The sequence below is a fragment of the Terrapene carolina genome, unplaced genomic scaffold (assembly GCF_002925995.2).
Source record: "Terrapene carolina triunguis isolate 2854851 unplaced genomic scaffold, T_m_triunguis-2.0 Scaffold95, whole genome shotgun sequence".
In the NCBI taxonomy this organism is placed as follows: Eukaryota; Metazoa; Chordata; order Testudines; family Emydidae; genus Terrapene; species Terrapene triunguis.
Genome location: NW_020664446.1, coordinates 50,054,716 through 50,077,079, shown reverse-complemented (window position 1 = coordinate 50,077,079; position 22,364 = coordinate 50,054,716). Strand labels below are relative to the sequence as shown.

Genomic DNA, 22,364 nt, shown 5'->3' with positions numbered 1-22,364 from the left:
GGGGTAACTGCCCTGCTACAGTCATCCTTAGAAAAGATTTCTGTTGCTTCTCTAGTGACACCCTCAATTCGGCCACCTGTGCTGGAGTCAGCCCTTGGGGCTCCTTAATTGGAATGGGCAGTTTCCTACCACGTCCTTCTCTAGCAGAGGCAACTTGTTCTCCTTTCTTGTCACCAGCAGCTTATCTCCATTCTCTGCAAAGGTCACCTCCACTTAAGGGACCACTTCCTCAGGCCGATGTACCCCTGGCAACTCTGGTTTGAAGATACAACTCCACAGCCTACACACTTGAGTTTAGAAGTCTCATTGGTATTCTTCCTTTGATGGCATTAGCCAGTACATTAGCTATCCGATACCCAATAGGTACGTTTGCCCCAGACATAGGATCTACAAGCACTTGATCTTCTCATTCCAGGGAGGAATAACCACTTCTGTCTTCTGGCCACTTTAACATAACAGATCCGCCCAGCAGGATCCAGGGAATCATGCTGTCTGTCCACTCAAGCAAGTACTCTATTCAGCGCAGCATTTTTCTTAGAGTGCTCATGATGGTTCATCGCCCCTGGTTCCTTATCTTCAATAATGATGTTCATCACTAGAATTTCTGGGACTCCATCTCTGGGACTTCCTTCAGAGATTGTGGCTTTCACGATGAAGATGCATTTTCTTGGCAATGTCTGACCCATGTACTCTATGTCTGCTTTGAGGCATCCCAGTACTGGGATTGCCAGTCCATTAGCTGACATTAGACACGTGTTGTGCATAATTGGCTCCTTATCCTTCAAATATTTTCAAAAATGTGACTCATTGGTGGTGACTTCTGAGCCAGTGTCTAATAAACAGCTGGTCTTCACCCCTGCTATAAGTACTTCAAATATTAAGCACCCAGTAATAAGTGCTTGCAAGATCAAGACATTAATTCAGAATTAATCACTTAAATTTCATCAGTATTCATTCAAAAATTATATATTTTATATGATTTCTATGGTCTGAAATAGTAGACACAGCTCTTCCTGTGCCACTTCCATGAGGTGTTAGGGCTACTGGATCTGCATAAATGCAGCCCACTTATTATTTATATTATCCTATCACCTAAGAGCCCCAGTCGTGACCAGAACCCCATTGTGCTAGGTGCTGTACACACAGAACTAAAAGACGTCCATGCCCTGAAGAGCTTATAATCTAAATAGACAGACACACGGTGGGGGTAGGGGCGAGCAGAGTGAACAATGTGATGCTGGCAAACGTCATGTTAGTTTCATATTTTTTCCTTTAGGTGAGCATGTTAGGAGGGTCTAAACTAATTGGAAAGAAAAGGAAAGGAAGGGGGACATTGAAAGAAAGAGGGGGTGAGGGCACAGGGCAAGGGAGAAGAGGGTAAGAGAGGCAGGTGTGGGGTGATGCTGAGGTTGAAAAGACTGTGAGGAAGAGGAGTGTTAGAGAAAACAGCCAATCAGCACATGGTAGAGAAAGCCCAGTCAAAACCGTATAAATTTCTTTAAACATCTGAAGTTCCTTGCTTTGCCTGTTTCTGCCCCTACCAGCTGGCATTTCTGGCTGCTGCCTCTTTGCAGCTTTCTCCCAAGTCCATGTGACAGATGGAAAGGGAGGTAACGGGTCCTAGTGCTCCCAGAGTGAATGTATGTGGGGTCTCCCATGCACAGTTCTCAGTTCAAGGGGTGCCAGGAGGAGGAGTTGTCCCAGCTGGGCCCCACCCACTCTACCCACCCCTCCAGTACTGCAGTCCCTGCTTTAGCTGCTTCTGGTCCTACCTGCAGTTGTCTCAGTATCTCTCTCCAAAGCCTCATCAGCCTACGTGGCACCAGAGTGGAGAGCCTTTCTGCAGTGCATAGGAGATGCACCTTGTGTGATCACCCCCTGTGCTGCCCTCTGTTGAATTTTAAGTGGTGGTGGAGAGAGTATTTTGCTGGCCTTCCACACCAGGACTGCTGAATTTCACCCCCACTTAATAATATTTGGAAACAACAAGGTGGCTAGTTAATCACTGCCAGTCAATATAAAAAAAAAAACCCCCTTTTTAAAAACCATCTGTTACTAGCGGACTTGGTAAGTGATTCTGCTGTAGGGCCCTCTCCAACTGAAAACGGACACAACCAACGGTGTGGATCATGAGTTTTAGCGGGCAATAGCCTTTCTTTAGTGGCCATGGTGGCTTAGTTAGGCATTCCACGTGTGTCAATTAGCTAGTAAGAGTTTTTGAGAGGCTGTGGGCCTGATTCTCCACTCCCTCGAACTTTATGCTCTCAGTTACACAGGTGCAAAGTGAATGGAAAATTATACCAAATCACAATGGTAGTGTTTTGCCATTGGTACAAGTGTAAAAGACTGCACAAAGTGCAGGCTAGTGGAAGGTCTGATCCTATCACTGAATTTCCTCTTGTGCTTCTCCCTGATGACAAAGGCATACAAGCGAGACCTATTTAATGTCTCTAACTTGCCTAATACTGATGTGGAGGGCAGAGGCCAATATGGTTGGTCATGGGAATGCAAACAACTAATCCCCATATCAAGGGGAAATTATACTCCTTAATTTAGAATCGTCCTATTAATTATTTTTCAAAATTACCCATAGCACTTATGGTAAGCGCCAATATAAAAGCAGTCACACAGACTACAATGCCTAACATTATATTTTAGAAATGCTTATGCTGTAATTTACCAGCTGGTTTGCATTCAGCTGCTATAAATTATATTTTTCACCATCTGTGGAAGGTGGGTGGATGGCGGATTTTCACTGACTGTGGAAAGGCTAAAAATAATTAACAACAAATACACTTATATAATTTTCTGAATATGTCCTGGATAACAACTTGTTACTTGGATATCGGCATATATAATTCTGGTTAGTCTGATTTTAACAGAATGCTGCAGAGACTGAAATATCCAATTAACCTATCTGACCTTACCACCACCAAACCGAGCGCTCTGCTTGATCTAGTGTGCTAAAAATAGCAGCAATAATTTTGCAGCACAGGTGGCAGCAGTTAGCTGCCTGAGTACAAGCCTGCCTGACCACCTGGGTCTGAGTCCAGGTGGCTAGCCCATGCCACTGCCCATACCACAATGCCCACACTGCTATTTTAGCATGATAACTTGAGCAGAACTAGCGAGGGTCTTTTTACCTGGGCTGGGACGCACGGTAGCAGCTGCAGTGTAGACATACCCTTTGATAAAGCGGTAATGAAAAGGTGCTCAAGTATGTAAACACACCATAACAGGACAAACAAATTCTAGTGAAATAAATGGCAACATTTATTTCTGCTCCAGGACTCCACCAATATCAATAGGCAGTCTTCCTCCTCCAGGATATGCCATCAGGTAGTGCTCTGATCATGACACAGAAATTTTGACACAGCTTTTTTCTGCACCAGCCACAAATAAGCCAGTATCGCCCAATGTCCTGTTGGCGCAGCAGCTTTGGCTACTGCTGATCCAGTTTTGGCTCCCATGGGACTGGCCCTGACCCTGGGAAAACTTAGCTAAGGAAAAATTATAGCATAACCTTGATATAGTGAGTGTCTCAATATTTTATCTGGACTAAGTGTAAGAGTTTAGAATGTCCAAATCGCTAACAGAAAGATAAGAAGGCCCCAGAAAGGAAACAGACTCTCGATCTGTCCTAACTGAATGGACTGGAAGTTTCTTGAGAGAGGTGTATGTAGCTCTTTTATGCATCAAAGCTCACTTGTCTCAGGGCAGGACAGTCTCCTGGGTCAAAAAGGAGCTGCAGCCTTGGAAGAGGTATACTAGGCCAGCCCCTGACATTCTGCTCACACTTCTACAGGTCACTATCCTAGAGATATGGGTGTATCCTCAAATGCAACATTCAGATATGGCGTCCTCATCCTGAGCCCAGCTTCCAAGCCTTCACTACTTTTCTTTTCTCTCCCAGTGTGAAAAGTGGCCACTGCTAGCCAATAAGTCCTGATGGGTGGACCTCATGTGCCAAAAAGAACATTTTATTTCTACCTATAAATTTACAACCTCCACCAAAATGGACGTTCCCCCCAGTTGTCTTACCATTAAAGAGTGAACTAGCTCTAAAGAGTTGTAGAACACATTCAAAAAGCTACAGAAATCATTGAGGATTCAGAAGTAGAAGCTGAGACATCAACATTTGTATTGATTAGAGACCAACATGATATCATGAACAAGGAGGCATAGCTCGTTAGTTAAAATTCTCTTTTTCACTAACCCTTAGGAAAACAGACAGTTCCTAGAGAACCGACTATTTGCCAGGTTTTTGTCTAGGCCAGTGGTTCTCAAACTAGGGCCGTCGGTTGTTCAGGGACAGCCCCTGACGGGACGGGCCGGTTTGTTTACCTGCTGCGTCCACAGGTTCGGCCGATCGCAGCTCCCAGTGGCCACAGTTTGCCGCTCCAGGCCAATGGGAGCTTCAGGAAGCGGCGCGGGCTGAGGGAACCGCGGCCACTAGGAGCTGCGATCGGCCGAACCTGCGGACGCGGCTGGTAAACAAACCGGCCCGGCTCACCAGGGGCTTTCCCTGAACAAGTGGCGGCCCTAGTTTGAGAACCACTAGTCTAGGCTACTAAGAGAAGGAGGTTGGTCAGAGAAGCAAACAAAAAATTATACAGCTATAAAGAAAAGTTAAGTCACAAAGTGTGCTCCCCAACCTTAATAGTGTTTTGGTAAGATTATAAACTGAGAGTCACCTCCATTTAAGACAATTAATCTACGCAGATTTACACCAGCTGAGGCTCTAGCTCCTAATACTTGGGACCTGATTCTGACCTCATACAGTTCTATGCTAGTGCAACACCACTATTTGGAACTATACAGTTCTCATACAGTTCTATTTCAGTGCAACTATTCCTGATTTACTTCGATGTCAATGAAATAAGAATCTGGCTCCATACAGTTTGACATGAATTTCTAACATAAGCTTCCTTGAAAGAAGACATGGCAACATTTAAAGTTATGCATTTTTAAACTTTCTTAAAGTCAGAATAAGAATATTTATGAGAAAATCTGCATGAATATAGATCTTTACTTTAAACATCTTTTGGAAAGCTCACTGTATGGTCACCTTAATAAGAGTTTGTGCTTTACCAGTTTGAGAAAGGGGTAATTAATATCCTCTGTAAGGCACAGTTTATTCAACCTTTAGCATCCTTTCAAAGCAATTAACAATTCAAAAGAATGGGGTGAGCGCCAATTAATTCCATTTCAGTGTCACAAGAAAAAAGTAAAAGCTTCATTAATCCAGATCAAAGAAAAATTTCTTGACTACTTGTATTAATCTGAAAATAGATTATTACAGTTCATAACTTTAAAAAACGAGGAAATTTTCAGACTGCATCAAGGTGACAGAAAATAGAAATGATACATGATGGCATTTCTAGGTAGTAATTTCCTTTCTATGTGGAACCTACTGACAATGATCAAACACAACAAGACCTGCACTCTGATTATATCATGGTATGGTGGAACTGTGAGGTTGCTTAAGGTCTACAGTGACACAAAAGTGACTTTATCCTAGTATGACATGTTTATTTACATCTTAGTTTCCCCTCTTCCCCCATTTCTAAAAATGTGCTCAAAGCCTCTAGCTCCATGTACAAACTCTTCTATATATTCTTTAGTTAAAATGCCAATTAAAAAATAAATCACCCTTGACTTTCCCCACTCCAAAAAAATCCTACCACCACCAAAGACTCCATTAATGTTTCCCTCAAACTGCCAGTTCAGGAAAAGTCTACGAAAATACTATGTACTATGGCCTAGTTCAGGAAACTCAGGTTCAGTTCTTCCCCATACCTTTGGGGAGCAAATTCAACAGTCCCCCATTGAGAACATCCTTCCCCCAACATCCGGTTGAACAGATGTATGAACTGTCCACTTGACCATCCCAGATGATCCAAACCGCTGGGTTGGACAATGGCAGACAGGCTGCATCTGGGACACACATCCCAAACCATAAAGAGTTTGATGGATCAGTATTAACCCCTTAAACTACACACAGCCTCAAGCACTGCTGTGAAGGAGGCAAAGACAGCCGGCTTCTCCTCTGCCACAGAGACCACAAAGCCACGCTCCCCTGAGAACTTTCTGGACCATAAATGTTTTTATAAGCTACAGAAATTCTCGCTCTGAGGAATTATCGTATTTCACAGAGAAGATCACTTGCATCTAGAATGGACTCTCGGGATACTAAGAACAAGCACAGAACTGAAAAAACACCACCATCACAACACAACTTGGCCCATTCAAACATGTAGTAGTCATGGAAGACTAGAGAAACCACCTATGTCTCTGGACCCCTGCCCTCTGAACCTGGGAAAATAAAGTAGAGAGGTATTGTTTTTTGAAGAGCGAGCTCTACCAACCGCCCTAATATCCAGCATTATTATTAAGTTAGTCTGAAGCTCTGTGAACCTCATTGTTACTGGATACCCAGATAGCTCTAGAGCCACAAAGCGGCCAGTCAGGCAAATTTAAAGTGGCAGGAAAAGACACAGGAAAAAGAAGAGAAGAGAGGTGGAAATTGCTGGGACAGAGCATGAACCCTTCATCTGGTCTGTCCTTTCTCAGTTTAGAAGGCAAATGGGGAGAATGGAAAATAACCAAAACCTCCGATTGGTATTCTCTGGACAGGGGTGTCTCAGGCCTCCCTGTCACATACTGATTACTCCCATAATCCCCAAAAGGCCATGCTCTGCCCCTCCCCAAGTATACAGCCTGTGGGGGAGGTAGGGGTTTCCCTTGCATCTGGATTATTTTTAAATAGCAGATTTGTGTTTAATTACTGATGGACTTTTCAGATTTGTAAAATTGTGTGGGGCAAAAAGCATGAGAAGCTTACTCTTTCAACCTTGAAAATCCTTTAAAGTAATTAATATAGAAAAGAACTGCATTAGTATTAACTTGTTTGATTTCTGTACTGCAAGAAAATTAAAATGGCATTAGAACACTATAACCTCTCCCCCTTTATTAATCTGAAATCACAGTTCCAGCTAAAAATAAACTAGAATGTTTTCAATACATATTCTCAGCAAAGAACAATAGAGAGCTGCAGTATCTGTTTTGGCAGTTTGTGTGTCTTAAGACTTATGACGTTTTAAGTGCAGAATTTCCTTTATGTGGAACAAACCAGCAGTAATAAGATACATAAAGATCTGCACTGTGCTTGTATAATGCCATGGGTGAGCTGTGAGGAGGCAGAATGCCTTCAGTGACCCAAGGAGTGAATTTATCTTGGTATGACACATGCCCACTTGGGTTTTCATTAGTCCTGAAATATATTTTAGAGAAGTCTAATTTAATTTTACCCTGATTATGTTACCCTGGACCATCCCTCTATCATTACCAGTAAACATGAACCATATTAACAGTATATTTTAATTGCTTTTATTTATTATCTTTACTGTATGTTTATCAGAACATTTGAGGTATGTTCTGCATGAATTTTAAATTCTGTTATTTTAATTGTGGAAGTTTCACTGGTTTCTGCAGCTCAGCTGTCAGAAGAACTAACAATGTATTGAGGTAAATTTCTCATGCACTTTACATCCTGGCACCAGACTACCACAGGACATTTCCACATGCCTCTCTTCCTATGGTTGGACATGGATGGTGTCTTCTTATTTATATTATAATTTTTAATATTGATCTGAGCTATGGTGACATCAGCACACAGAAAAGGACTCAGAGTAATGAACTGATTACACGTGAATTCCCTTAAAAGGACAGATGGTGGTTTTCTATTAATGCATGTCAAGGCATGGATGTTCTCTGACTCATTGTGGTAACAATCTTCTTCCATGGCCTAACAGTGACCTCCTCCCCTTGTCTTCCTCCCCTTTTTTGGTCGCTGTTGCCTTATTCTACACCTTATAAAATACAGTCTCTTGTTCAGAACGTTGCAGAGTGTAACAGGCCTTTACACTAGTATGAGATCTCCTTCATTTGTGAAGCTGCATTGTAAGGTTACCCATATTCTATGCCAATTGCACAGCCTGTATTTTGGCTTCCAATACGTTGACTCAATTGTTGGAGTTTGGCATAAGACTGCCCATTGTTTGATACACAGTATGAGCTTGCTGTCACACAAAGAGCTTCTCTGTGTTGTATTCTTTGACATCCACGTTAAAACTAACTATTATTTCAGCAGTCACAAATATGTGCAATTCCTTTTGTTTTCATTTCTTCCTTCTCTCTCCCACAATCTGCTCTTCTGATCACTGTATAAATACACCTCATGCATCAATCTTTTTTCATCTTGCCTTGTGGCATTTCCTGACTACTTTGTCCCCTCCCACAGCTACTTCTTCAGGACTTAATATAGCCTTACTTTTTAAACAAAATGGAAGTGCTGTTCCAATGCATTTCAGTTGTGATGTGAGACCAAACAAAACTATAGCAACTTAAGATCTCTCTCAGTATTGCTAACACCAATCACTTAGAAATCATGATTCAGACACTAGAAATCATAAGATTGGCTTAAAATCATGAGATTTTGAAAAAATTGGGGTTCTTTTTATTTGCCTTCTGGTTTTTGAGTCCTTAGGATACCCCCTTGGGTGACATTTTCAAATGTTTCTCTGCCAACATGAAAGCTAGAAACTTACTTTTTTTAAAAATGAAAGCCAAAATTCTTATGTAATAACATGATTCCAGGAGCAAGGGTTTTATGTTAAATGTCAAATATAGTGTGAGTTTAGCAACTCTGCATTTCTGCAGTTAAAATTTTGGTTAAACTTACCTCATTTAAATTCTGCAGTTGTTCAGTAGGTTCCTTTGGTGAAAGAAATGCGCACTGATCTATTCTACAATAGAAAAATAGAAAAAGTCCATTGAACACCCCATTTTCCTCTATAGCAAATATTTCAGACTTTGTAGATCTGAATTTACATTATAGCAGTTATGCTGTTGTTTCTGTGATAAAATCATACAATACTGTATTGAAAAGAAATAAAATTTCCTATGAAATTTACCTCTGGATTCTGTATAACTCATTTAAATACACAATGAAGGGAAATATTGTTTAGAGTAATAGTGATTTTATTTGGAATCACTTTTGATGCATTTATACCACATATGCAGTCCTAAAAACTATCACAGTTACTAATTGGGAGGAAAAAAACAAAAAACAAAAAACTCTAAAAATTTGGGATCATTCCTTCAAAGAATGGGTGCACAATAGGGACCCTGTCTGGTGACCAAACCATGAGCAACAGGCAGCGAACCACTTATGGATATGCTTAACTTTAAACATGATTAGCCCTCTTTATTTCAATGGGACTACTCACATGCTTAAAGTTAGGCCAACGTTTAAGTATTTTGCTGGATCAGAGCCATAAAAGATAAATCTTTCCAGACTAACTTGATTATTATTAGGGCTGTCAAGCAATTTAAAAAATTAATCTCAATTAATCGCGTGATTAATCACACTGTTAAACAATAATAGAATACCATTTATTTAAATATTTTGGATGTTTTCTACCGTTTCAAATATATTGATTTCAATTACAACACAGAATACAAAGTGTACACTGCTCACTTTATATTTATTTTTTATTTCAAGTACTTGCACTGTAAAAAACCAAAAGAAATAGTATTTTTCAAATCACCTAATACAAGTACTGTAGTGCAATCTCCTTATCATGAAAATTGAACTTACAAATGTAGAATTATGTACAAAAAATAACTGCATTCAAAAACAAAACAATGCAAAGCTTTAGCGCCTACAAGTCCACTCAGTCCTACTTCTTGTTCAGCCAATCACTAAGACAAACAAGTTTGTTTACATTTGCAGGAGATAATGCTGCCCGCTTCTTGTTTACAATGTCACCTGAAAATGAGAACAGGCATTCTCATGGCACTGTTATAGCCGGCATCGCAAGATATTTACGTGCCAGATGCGCTAAAGATTCGTATGTCCCTTCAAGGTTCAACCACCATTGCAGGGAACATGCTCCCATGCTGATGACGGGTTCTGCTCAATAACAATCCAAAGCAGTGTTCATTTTCATTATCTGAGTCAGATGCCACTAGCAGAAGGTTGTTTTTTTTTTTTTTTTTGGTGGTAAATGCAGGTAAAACAGAGCAGGGAACATACAATTATCCGCCAAGGAGTTCAGTCACAAATTTAATTAACACATTTTTTTTTAACGAGCGTCATCAGCATGGAAGCATGTCCTCTGGAATGGTGGCCAAAGCATGAAGGGGCATACAAATGTTTAGCATATCTGGCATGTAAATATCTTGTGACTCTGGCTACAAAAATGCCATGCAAATGCCTATTCTCACTTTCTGGTGACACTGTAAATAAGAAGAGGGCAGCATTATCTCCTGTAAATGTAAACAAACTTGTTTGTCTTAGTGATTGGCTGGACAAGAAGTAGGACTGAGTGGACTTGTAGGCTCTGAAGTTTTACATTGTTTTGTTTTTGAGTGGAGTTATGTAACAAAAAAATTACATTTGTAAGTTGCACTTTCAGGACAAAGAGATTGCACCACAGTACCTGTATGAGGTAAATTGAAAAATACTATTTCTTTTGTTTATCTTTCACAGAGCAAATATTTGTAATCGAGAATAATATACACTTTGATTTCAATTACATCACAGAAAAACATCAAAAATATTTAATAAATTTCAATTGATATTCTATTGTTTAACAGTGCAATTAAAACTGCGATTAATCATGATTAATTTTTTTGAGTTAATCACGAGTTAACTGTGATTAATCGAAGGCTTTAATTATTATTATTTCTTTTTTAAAGAATGACAGAATCAGGCCCTGATCCTGCAAACATTTATGGATGTGCTTAATTTTAAGCACTTCAGTAATCCCTGAAATTGACTGCACTCAGAGGGTATGTCTACACTGCAATTAAAAACCTGCAGCTGGCCCATGCCAGCTGACTTGGGCTCATGGGGCTCAAGTTAAGGGGCTGTTTAATTGCAGTGTAGATGTTCGGGTTTGGGCTGCAACCTGGGCTCTAGGACCCGGTGAGGTCGGAGGGTCACAGAGCCCACGCTGCAGCCCAAGCTGGAACATCTACACCACAATTAAACAGCCCCTTAGCCTAAGCCCTGTGAGCCTGAATCAAGTGTCAAATTGCAGTGTAGACGTACCCAGAGAGCTTCATGACCCTTCAGCTATGGAAGTTCTCAGGGTTCCATCCTCTCCTTCATCCTGTTCAACTTCTATGGGAAGCTGGTAGGGGAGACTGCTGAATTGTAGTTCATGCTTTTCCACAACATGCAGCTCTAAACCTCCTTCACATTAAGTGAAAACAGCACCATCTCCAAACAGTCTATAGGCATGGCCAAGATCAATAACTGGGTGAAGGGCAGCTGTCAAGGAGTAAGTACCAAAGAGGAAGAATTATTTAGTGTGATACAGTATCTATGGATATAACTAGGCATAATGAGATGAAACAAAAAATAGGAAAATGTAGGCTGAATAACAGGTAAAGTATCTTGATGGTGAGACATATTTGGCTATGGAATACTCTCCCAAGGAAAGTGGAGAAGCCCCAATGCTTGGAACTTTTAGAACTAGACTGGATAAAACATTAGTACGTGTAGTCTAAGGAGCAATTGTGCATTAGCAGGAAGATAGAGATGGCCTGGAAGTCATAAAAGGTCTCTCTCATCTCTAAATTGTATGATTCTAAATATCTATAGTATATAGATTCTTGTAGAAATTTCAACCCAGTAGATAAATTGGGCAAGTTAACCAATGGTACAAGTGAGCACCACTTCCTGGACATCTGTGGAGCAGTACCCCCACAAGACAAATTAATTTGGCCTATTGACTTAATGTTGCACTTGTGAATTCAACAAGCTACTCTCATACTAATTACCCCTTTGCTTCCATAGTTCAAAAAGAAAAAAAGCATGAGAGGTACTGGTGTGGACTTCTATAAAGTTTGTAGTGGCTCTGTGATGGATGACCTGCCTAGCTCACTCATGGCTCCACCTCTAATGAGCCCCACGGTTATTTTAAGCTCGGGGGGTGGCGGGGGAACGGACTTTATAGCACCCTTAAATCATCATCTGTCAGTCTCAGTTGGTATTATAGTCTGCATTTTAGGTGTGTGATTGTCTTGCATTCCACTGTTTGTATTGTACAAAATAATACTGGAGTTAATACTCTCTCACAGCTGTGTTCCTCACACACACTAGATGTTTCCTGAAGTTACCCTAGCCAGCAAAATATTTTTTCCACTCTGTGAAGGCCATTTACGTTAACGGTAGTTAAATGTGCATGTTGAGCTAAAAACACCCCATAGTCCTTTTTTACAATTAAGCTTAATAGCTCTGTTAGGTAAATGCAAATTGACTGATGGTAACCTGGCAACAGAGTACATGTAATTTAATAACTTAGGGCCTGTTCCTGCTCTCATTTAAATCAGTTACAAAGCAACCACTATCCTTAAAAGCAGCAGGATGAAACCCTTATTTTCCACCTGAGCTGATACATTAAAATTGCTTTAAGCTCGAACAGAAATTTTAAATAATTGCGGACAATTCTGCCTTCCACGTAATCTAGGTCATAAAAAATAAGAAAAATGTAATTCTCTGTGTTATTGCTACTTTTCATATTTTATGAAGAGGCAGAGTAAATATTTGGAGGGCTTGCCTGGTGATCTCACTTACACGTCACAGGAGGGTAACTCCACTGATTGCAGCAGAGATACTCCTGGCTTACCATGATGTAGATGACATAAGGCCCATATGGAATATCTTCAAAGTTTGTGGACATGACCAAAAAAAAGGATAAACACATCAAAATAAATTCAGCTCCTACCAGCAGCAGGGTGGAGTCAATTTGTAACAGCTCTGAGCAGTTGTTTAAGAACAAGGCCAGAAGAGGTGAATTACAGATCATGCATGAAGTTATTCTTAATGTCATATTTTGAAATAAAATCAGACTTTTAATTGTAGATGCTGTAAACACTGTAGAAATTTGAAAAATTGCATAAGGACTAATGAAGCAAATTCTTTGGATCGATGGATTAAAAAAATACATAGAAACGTAGAATATTAGGGTTGGAAGAGACCTCAGGAGGTCATCTAGTCCAATCCCCTGCTCAAAGCAGGACCAACACCCACTAAATCAGCCCAGCCAGGGCTTTGTCAAGCTGGGCATTAAAAACCTCTAAGGATGGAGATTCCGCCACCTCCCTAGGTAACCCATTCCAGTGCTTCACCACCCTCCTAGTGAAATAGTGTTTCCTAATATCCAACCTAGACCTCCTCCACTTCAACTTGAGACCATTGCTCCTTGTTCAGTCATCTGCCACTACCGAACAGCTGAGCTCCATCCTCTTTGGAACCCCCCTTCAGGTAGTTGAAGGCTGTTATCAAATCTCCCCTCATTCTTCTCTTCTGTAGACTAAATAACCCCAGTTCCCTCAGTCTCTCCTCGTAAGTCATGTGCCCCAGCCCCCAATCATTTTCATTGCCCTCCGCTGGACTCTCTTCAATTTGTCCATATCCCTTCATCTGCACTCAAATATTATACTTGATACTACTTCTTCAAGGGCCCACTGCAGCTTTCGATTAGTCTTTGTGCGTTCCCTAAAACAGTTTGCTTGTGTACATTTCTAGTGTGCAAGCAGCCCAGCCAGCGTAGTAGTGGCTACTTTGTAAACTGCAGAGGCATATGTAGACCCTATTCAGATTCTACCCATCATTACACACCCACTGCCTTCTGAGAAGAGAGGCATCTTTGGCTGGAGAGGAAACATTTCATGGTCAAAGTGGTAATGATCCACAAGTTACAGCCCCAAACTGCTCGAGTAAGTCACATCTTTTAAATACATGGCAAGCCTGGAGTTTTCCAAGGGTTTTTTTCCATTCTTTAGGATAAGAAGAACCGTAGATCCATAAGGAGTGAAATATTATTTAGCTTGAAAAAGAGGGTGTAATAAACAAAGGAAGAACAAACTGCCACCTCATACACCTCTACCCCGATATAACGCTGTCCTCGGGAGCCAAAAAATCTTACCGTGTTATAGGTGAAACCGCGTTATATCGAACTTGCTTTGATCCGCCGGAGTGAGCAGCCCAGCCCGCCCGGAGCACTGCTTTACCGCGTTATATCCGAATTCATGTTATATCAGGTCGTGTTATATCGGGGTAGAGGTGTATTTGAGTAATGCAGCACATAACTCTACAATTGCTCTCCATTTTTTAAAACATTGCCAGTCACGTTTAATATGTGAAGAATATTTTTAAGAGCACATTTTTGGGATTGTACATCAGTGCTCACACAACAGCTTTCCCATCCTTTTTGTTAAGGAGAGGTAATCCCCTAATCCCAACGTTTACTGCTAGGGAGGGTTTATACATTTTATCTCCCAAAGATGCAGATTGCACTGTACAGTAATCCAAATCCAATTATTTGTGGCTGGTAGAATAGTATTCAGTGTAATTACTAACAACAGTATTAGAAATTCAATTTTAATGGAGGTGCACCAGTTTCCTCAAGGCAGTTGGTGTTTAATATTTTTAAGTGACTTTAATACTCATGAAATATTCTCGACAGACAGCTCTGAAGACTGAGCAGATATGCAAAGGCTACAACAGGATAGTACTTGGCCATCACCCTAATCATTTCTCTAAGCTCTAACTTAGAACGCTCTCTTCAAACCTGTTCACCAGACCACCTCTCTCGCTGCATTCAAATACCGCCTAAAACTCATCCTCTGCTGTCTTGCCTATGAGAAATGAGTGGGAGGAAAGGACCCAGTAAAGGAACAGACACCATCAAGATGCGTACATGGTCTAACAGGTGATCTTACTGTCACCCCATCATCCCTCTCCCATTCCCCCTACTGCTTATCTGTATATGTACCTCGCTTGTTGTATCATGATGAATTTAGATTTCTCTACTGAGCAGGGACTGAGTCCAAACTTTCAAATCTGGGTGGCTCTTTAATCCATATTTAGGCATCTAAATAAAAATGGCCTGTTTTTGAGAGGTGTTGAGCATCTGCAACCCACTGACTAGTAGTATATGTAAAGAAAAAACACTTACAATTCAGAACCATTTAGACTTTTTAACTCCACTCAAAATGAAAACAATTGATACAACATAAAGAAGAAACTCACCAAACAAAAGGAACAGTTAGTGGCACAGCCATACTAGACAGCACAAGACACCATCAACTCTTGTGCCATACTGTGCTTGTAAATAAGGAAAATGAAAGCACCAAGGTTTCTGCACAGCAGCCTGTCCAATGGCCTCCCAGCAATGGCAAGCAAGGAGGTGCCCTCAGTCTGAGGTTCCATGCCCATGCTGCAGGTGACAGGAAAATCTCTTGGTCCAACAGATGGACAGCCTGTGAAGTTTCATTTTATCTAAGCATTCATTCTTTTTTTACCAATAGCCTGGCAAAAACAGAGTTGGAAATTATTAAAATCAGATGCTGTCTATTGTTCATTTAAAAAGTGAGCGTTGGGCTGGAATCTCTGTGCATTTGGAAATGGTGAAAATGATAAACCTAAAACAAATTTTCTAGTACATTTTGATACTGATGTCCAATGGGCATGACTTGGAGTTACACTAGTGCAGAACTGGAAGAAATGTAGCAGTGAATCAGGCCCAGGATGTAAAAGTTGGTGAGCTAACAAGTGAACAGTAAGATTGTTTAGCTAGTTGGGGATCCCTGGTCTGCTTGGTATTCTTAATCATGTACACTTTACTCTTCTTTATATCTTCAGAGGTTATGCATGGTTTGTGTTATCTTCAACATCTTTGGTAATTACTTGGGACTTCATTATCTGTCTGTGCACTGAACGGATATTGGCACAGCTGCCACATAAGTCTCACTTGCTCATGGTCCCATTCAACATAGAATCATAGAACTGGAAGGGACCTCGAGGGGTCATCTAATTCGGTCTCCTGCACTCACGGCAGAACTAGGTATTATCTAGACCATCCCTGACAGGTGTTTGTCTAACCTACTCTTAAACATCTTCAATGATGGAGATTCCACAACCTTCCTAGGCAATTTATTCCAGAGCTTAACCACCCTGACAGTTAGGAAGTTTTTCCTAATGTCCAACCTAAACCTCCCTTGCTGCAATTTAAGCCCATCGCTTCTTGCCCTATTCTCAGAGGTTAAGAAAAACAATTTTTCTTCCTCCTCCTTGTAACAACCTTTTACATACTTGAAAACTGTTGTCATGTCCCTTCTCAATCTTCTCTTCTCCAGACTAAACAAACCCAATTTTTTTCAATCTTCCTTCATAGGTCATGTTTTCTAAACCTTTAATCATTTTTGTTTCTCTTCTCTGGACTCTCTCCAATTTGTCCACATCCTTCCTGAAATGTGGTGCCCAGAACTGGACACAATACTCCAGTTGAGGCCTAATCATTGTGGAGTAGAGCAGAAGAATTACTTCTCGCGTCTTGCTTACAACACTCCTGCTAATACATCCCAGAAGGATGTTTGCTTTTTTTGCAACAGCGTTACACCGTTGACTCATATTTAGCTTGTGGTCCACTATGAACCCCGGATCCCTTTCCACAGTATTCCTTCCTAGACAGTCATTTCCAACTGATTGTTCCTTCCTAAGTGGAGTACTTTGCATTTGTCCTTATTGAATTTCATCCTATTTACTTCAAACCATTTCTCCAGTTTTCCAGATCATTTTGAATTTTAACCCTATCCTCCAAAGCACTTACAACCCCTCCAAGCTTGGTATTGTCCACAAACTTTATAAGTGTACTCTCTATGCCATTATCTAAATCATTGATGAAAATATTGAACAGAACCAGACCCTGAACTGACCCCACTCATTATGCCCTTCCAGCATGACTGTGAACCACTGATAACTACTGATAACGTTCTCCATTCTGGCAGGAATCCTCTTGAATTTTGACTAAAGAATGAGTAAATAATGCTGGAAAGGGGATATCTCCTAGTTTGGTGTTTATTACATGCAGCTCATTTTTATGAGGCAGAGTTTGCAATGTGTTTCAATTAGTTATTTATAAATTTGATGTCAGTTTTTTATATTTTCAGTCAGATTGTTTAGGTTGACAACTCTGCACTAGCAAAGGTATTACACCTCTTTTCTGCTAATAATGATAATGATGATAATGCAATGATGAACATACTGCAAGCAGAAAGCACCAGGTATTTTCAGATGAGCAGGGATTATACCTACATCAAATACCCAACATATCTGCAGACACTTGGAATTGCCTCTTCCTCTAACCATAGATAAATGAATGTCCCAAAAGAAAGACTCAAAAAGGAAATTTAATTCTGGCAATTTTGTCTCTGACAATCTAATCCACAGCAGTGGATTTTAGAGAACTGCAATGTAATTTATAATTGATTCCCTCAAAGCAATGAAATACAATCCAACAGTATTTTCCCTGACTCACGATGCTATTATGGCTATAACATCAGTCAATCGTCAGGCCAGACCATTGTTCCTTACCATGACTTGTTTATAGCATTCATGTTCGGTAGTGTCATTGGTTTTTAAGCCCGCTTGTGCTACGTGACCATATTATTTATATAACATCATACATATGCATTCTGCTTAACAAAACAGATGAAGACTCAGAGTGAGATTCTCACCCCGGCTCTGCCCCTTTACATTTCCTAAAAGAGTCAGAGCAGTGTACAGGGGCCCTCAAAGCCCCAGGACTTGCTGGGGAGGATTTCCCAGTAGGAGCTAAAGAAAGCAGGCATAAGGCTGCCTTCTCTGAGGACCCTCTCACAAGCCCGATCATCGTGGGTGTGCTGGGGATGGGACTCAGGGAGGGAAGGGCATATCAGGCTAAGACCACATTGTACAATGCTGTGGCAATTCCAGGCAGCACTACAGGAGATTCTAGGGAGGCTGCCGTAGCTTGGACAGGACCCCAGGGCTATCTAAATTATACTGGAGGCCTCTCCAGCTCCTGGTGCAGTCCATGATTGCAGAGCTGCAAAGGTGGCTAAAAGCCACCTCCAAGGGTTGCTCAGAGGTGCAGCACCGATCTCACCACTAGTCCTTTCCCCAAAGTGTTTATAAACTAAGGCTCATGGTCTTGCAACTGTGAACATGCAAGTGTAAGTGTCCTCCTGGGTGAGTCCTATTGCACGATCAAGGATTAATTTAATGCAAAAATTAACAGACAACAAGCACTGGGGAGTGCGGGGAGTGGAGGAAGGATGAGGGTAAAGGCAATAAGATAATGGAGTCATTTGGATAAGAAGTGCACATATCACAATGTTTACATAGCTTTATATAAAACGAGATTTTTGAGAAAGGATTTAGTGGAGGACAGTAGACAGGTAGGGTTGCCAGGTGTCCTGTTTTCTACCGGAATGCCTGGTCAAAAAAGTACCCTGGGAGCTCCGGTCAGCACCGCTAACTGGGCCGTTAAAAGTCTGGTTGACGGCGCAGCAGTGCTAAGGCAGGCTCCCTGCCTGGTGTGGCCTTCGCATGGCTCCCAGAAGCAGCAGCATGTCCTCCATCGGGCTTCTACATGTAGGGGCAGCCAGGGGGCTCCACACACTGCCCCCGCCCCAGGCGACAGCTCCGTAGCTCCCATTGGCCGAGAACTATGGCCAATGGGAGCTGCGGGGTGGCACCTGCGGACAGGGCAGTGCACAGAGCTGCCTGGCCATGACTCCGTGTAGGAGCTGGATGGAGGACATGCCGCTGCTTCCGGGAGCTGCCTGAGGTAAGCACTGCCCGGAGCCTAAACCCCTGGCCCCCTCCCACAGACCTGATCCCCTTCCCGCCCTCTGAACCCCTTGAGCTCAGCCCAGAACACCCTCCTGCACCCCAAACCCCTCATCCCCAGCCCCACCCCAGATCCTGCACCCCCAGCTGGAGCCCTCACACACCCGCACCCCAAACCCCTGCTCCATCCCGGGCCCCCCTCCCACACCCTGAACCCCTCATTTCTGGCCCCATCCCAGAACCTATATCCCCAGCCCAGAGCCCCAGAACACCTTCCACACCCCAAATCCCTGCCTCAGCCGGAGCTCCCTCCCATACTCCAAACCCCTCAGCTCCACCCCCCAGCCTGGAGCCCCCGCCTGCACCCCAAACCCCTCATTCCCGGCCCCACCACAGAGCCTGCACCCCCAGCCAGTGCCCTCACCCTCTCCTGCACCCCAACCCCCCTGTCTCAGCCCGGTGAAAATGAGCGAGTGAATGAGTGTGAGGAGAGTGAGCAACAGAGGGAGGGAGGATGAAGTGAAAGGGGCGGGGCCTCAGAGGGGGGGCTTGGAGGAGGGGCGGGGCAAAGATGTTCCGTTTTGTGCAAGTAGAAAATTGGCAACCCTATAGACAGGTGAAGAAAGGGGATTACCAGGCATAGGAAACTGCATGAAAGAAGGAACAAAAGCAGGTAAGAGAAGGACAGAAAAGGAATATAGAGATGAGAAGCTTGGGCTAAGAGTAGAGGATGAGGAGAAGGAAAGGAAACAAATGCATAGACATAGCAAGGAATTAAGCTCTGGAGAGGAGATAACAGTGATCTGAGTCATAAAAGAGGGAGAGTGGTCACAACTGGAAAGGCAGATCTAGGAGTTGTCAATGTAAGGATATTGGTTAAAGTTTACAAACAGGTATGGATGTCAAAGGACAGCGTCTAGAGGAAGAAGTGGAGAATGCCAGTGACAGACCTCAGAAGAAGCCCTTGAAAGTAACAGGAAGAAGGAGGAGGAAGTTGTTCCACTGAGCAAGATACTGAAGAAGCAATTAGCAGTAGGGAGAGTCCTTAAAGCCTTATTGTACTATCTGGATTAATTTATCTGATCATTTGTGAAAAATGCATTCATAGGTGCTTTAACCAAAGAAGTCCCAGAGCATATGCAACTGGAATAGAGAAGCCATCTAAAGCACAACAGAGACTGAAGACCTTCTGAGAACTTGCAATAGGATCAACACAGTTAAGAGGGTTGTTGGGGAATAGTAGTTTCAAAGAGTGAGTGAGGTTTAATATGGATCAGGTAGAAAGAGTTGAAGGGGAGGGCTTTATGAGAGGTAGCTGAACTGAATTCCATTAAAAATGTTGAGGTTTGCCCAATCCCATTGACCTGGGAAAAATAGTATGTGACCATGCAATCAAAGACCATATCATAATGCATATGCCACACTCCTATTTCCTCCTGCAGGGCCATATCCTTCTCTGCTCCTGTCCCATTCCCCTTCTGCTTCTTCCCCATACTTGTCCTTCTCCCCCTAACCCCACCCCACTCCTCACCCTGTTGCATTTCAGTCAGGCAGCTTCCTCCTCCAAACTGCCTGGGTGCCAGCATAGGGAGCACTGAGAGCACAGGAGAGAGAGTATCCCTACTCCTAGTTCTGGTGCCCAGTACCACAGTGGACCTGGCTACCAGAATGAGCAATTACGGGAAAAGTCCTACTCGGCCCTTGGCTAGATTATACTCTGTGAGCTCTGAAAGGATGGAGCATGCTCAGTGGAAACAGCATGTTCAGAGAATTTTGTTACCTGCCTCTAACAAATCTTTATTGTACATGTACAAACAGTGGTTTTCAGAGATTTATAATTCAGCAAAGTTGGATGGATTTTCATAGGGACAACAAAAGGCAACTCTCTGACTCCAGGGTGACCCACCTGCCAAATCTCAAAACCCTGCTCCAAAGCATGGACATGCTACAGCTAGTATTGCCAAACCTGAGTATCCAAAAAAAATGTGTCAGGTCCCAAAAAAATCATGAGACTGGTTTTAAAAATATGAGATTTAAAAATACTACAGCTACTTTTTCTTTTTATTTATTTGTACTAACATAGTGCCTTGGAGCCCTAGTCATGCACCTTGACCAAACTGTGCGAGGCTCTGCACAGACACAGAATAAAAGACAATCCCTGACATAATCACTTGACTCCAGGATCTGAGACGTTAAGAAAAATCACCTAATATCACAAGACTTGCAGTAAACTGCAAGAGCTGGCAATACTGTAGAGCTTCTCGACAAAACAGCTGTAAGAATTTTTTAACATTGGCAAATACAATATATTTTCCTTTAGCCTCATTCTCAGAAATAGCTGAACTGATTTTGCTCAAAGTTAAAATAAACAAACAAAAACCCACAACCTTTTTTTTTTTGGCCTGAGACAACCATTCACCATGGAATATTTCAGCCCAGATGCTTCAAGTTTTTCAAAGTTATAAACAATTGAAAACAGGAACTTAAACAGTAGAACCCTCATTTCATGAACGACTGGTTCGATGAACCATTTTTATCTCTTGATCAACCAGGTACATGTGTATGTGCTTAAGCAGTGAGCAGAGGTGCCACACACTGAGAGTGTGGGTGTACTGACCTTCAGTAATTTATTTCACCAATGACTACAGGAACACTAACAGCACAGTATGTAAGTACAGTACTGTTTGATGTAGTACAATCCATTAGCAAGATTGTAATAGGCACACTGTATATATTTCTTACCATTCGTTAATTAATTAAAATAGGGGTTCTACTGTAATTGGCAGTTCTTGGCCAATGGGAGCTGCAGAGTCGGCGCTCGAGGCGGAGGCAGCGTGCGGAGACCCCCTGCCCCCCCCCCCACCTAGGAGCCACAGCCAGAGGAATATGCCAGTTGCTTTCGGGAGTGCCCTGAGGTAAGTGCCGCACCCCCATCCCCTCCTGCACCCCTGCCCCAGCCCAGGCCGCAGGGACGTGCCTGCCACTTCCGGGAGCAGCGGGGAGCCAGGACAGGTAAGCCTATTCTCGAGCGTGCTGGAGACGCGCCTGGGTGGGAAAGGAAGGAGTTGAAGGAGGGGGGAAGAGTTTCTCAGTGGGTCCCACACCCTGGAGTCTCCTTGGGGACGCTCACCCCAGTTTGAGAAACGCTGTGCTATAAGTATCTGAATTCTGAAATGAGGGATGCCATTGTGCTCAGTATTTTAAGTAAACTTTAACAAGAGGAATGACCATACAAGTCATTTTCTTAGCCTTGCTGCCTTGTGGTATGTTCATTTAAGCTTCTGTGTCAGAAAAAACTTCCTAAGCATTGTTTAGCTACCAAGGACATGGGTCAGGGCACAGCTAATGAAAATGCATAGTGGTTTTCAACTCTTAAGACACTGGTTCAAATTGGGAGATTGGACATGAGTTCGCAAAACTGATACATGTTAGATACCAGGGGACAGATTCACTTAACATAGTGCAGGGAGCTATGAATTACACCTTCTACTGATAGCTAAGTCCCAAGAACTCACCTCAGTGGGGAATAGGTGGTGTTACTACTTCCTCCTTCTAGCACAGTCAAGGCAAACAGCAGCTCCCTGCCAGGGGAACTGTGGCCCGGATCCTCAAATGTATTTAGCTGTCTAACACTCACTGAAATCAATGGCAGTTAGCCACCTAAATAGCTTTG

General features: G+C 42.3%; 1 protein-coding gene across 4 annotated transcripts in view; it reads right to left on the bottom strand.

Annotated features, from left to right (window-relative positions):
• FAM13C (family with sequence similarity 13 member C) overlaps positions 1-22,364 on the bottom strand; it is a 95,384-nt gene that overhangs the window by 49,238 nt on the left and 23,782 nt on the right. For all 4 annotated transcript variants that reach the window (XM_026651010.1, XM_026651012.1, XM_026651013.1 and 1 more), the window contains exon 5: positions 8,744-8,807. In XM_026651010.1, coding sequence (XP_026506795.1) covers positions 8,744-8,807 — 64 coding nt within the window. The remainder of the gene's footprint in view (positions 1-8,743; positions 8,808-22,364) is intronic.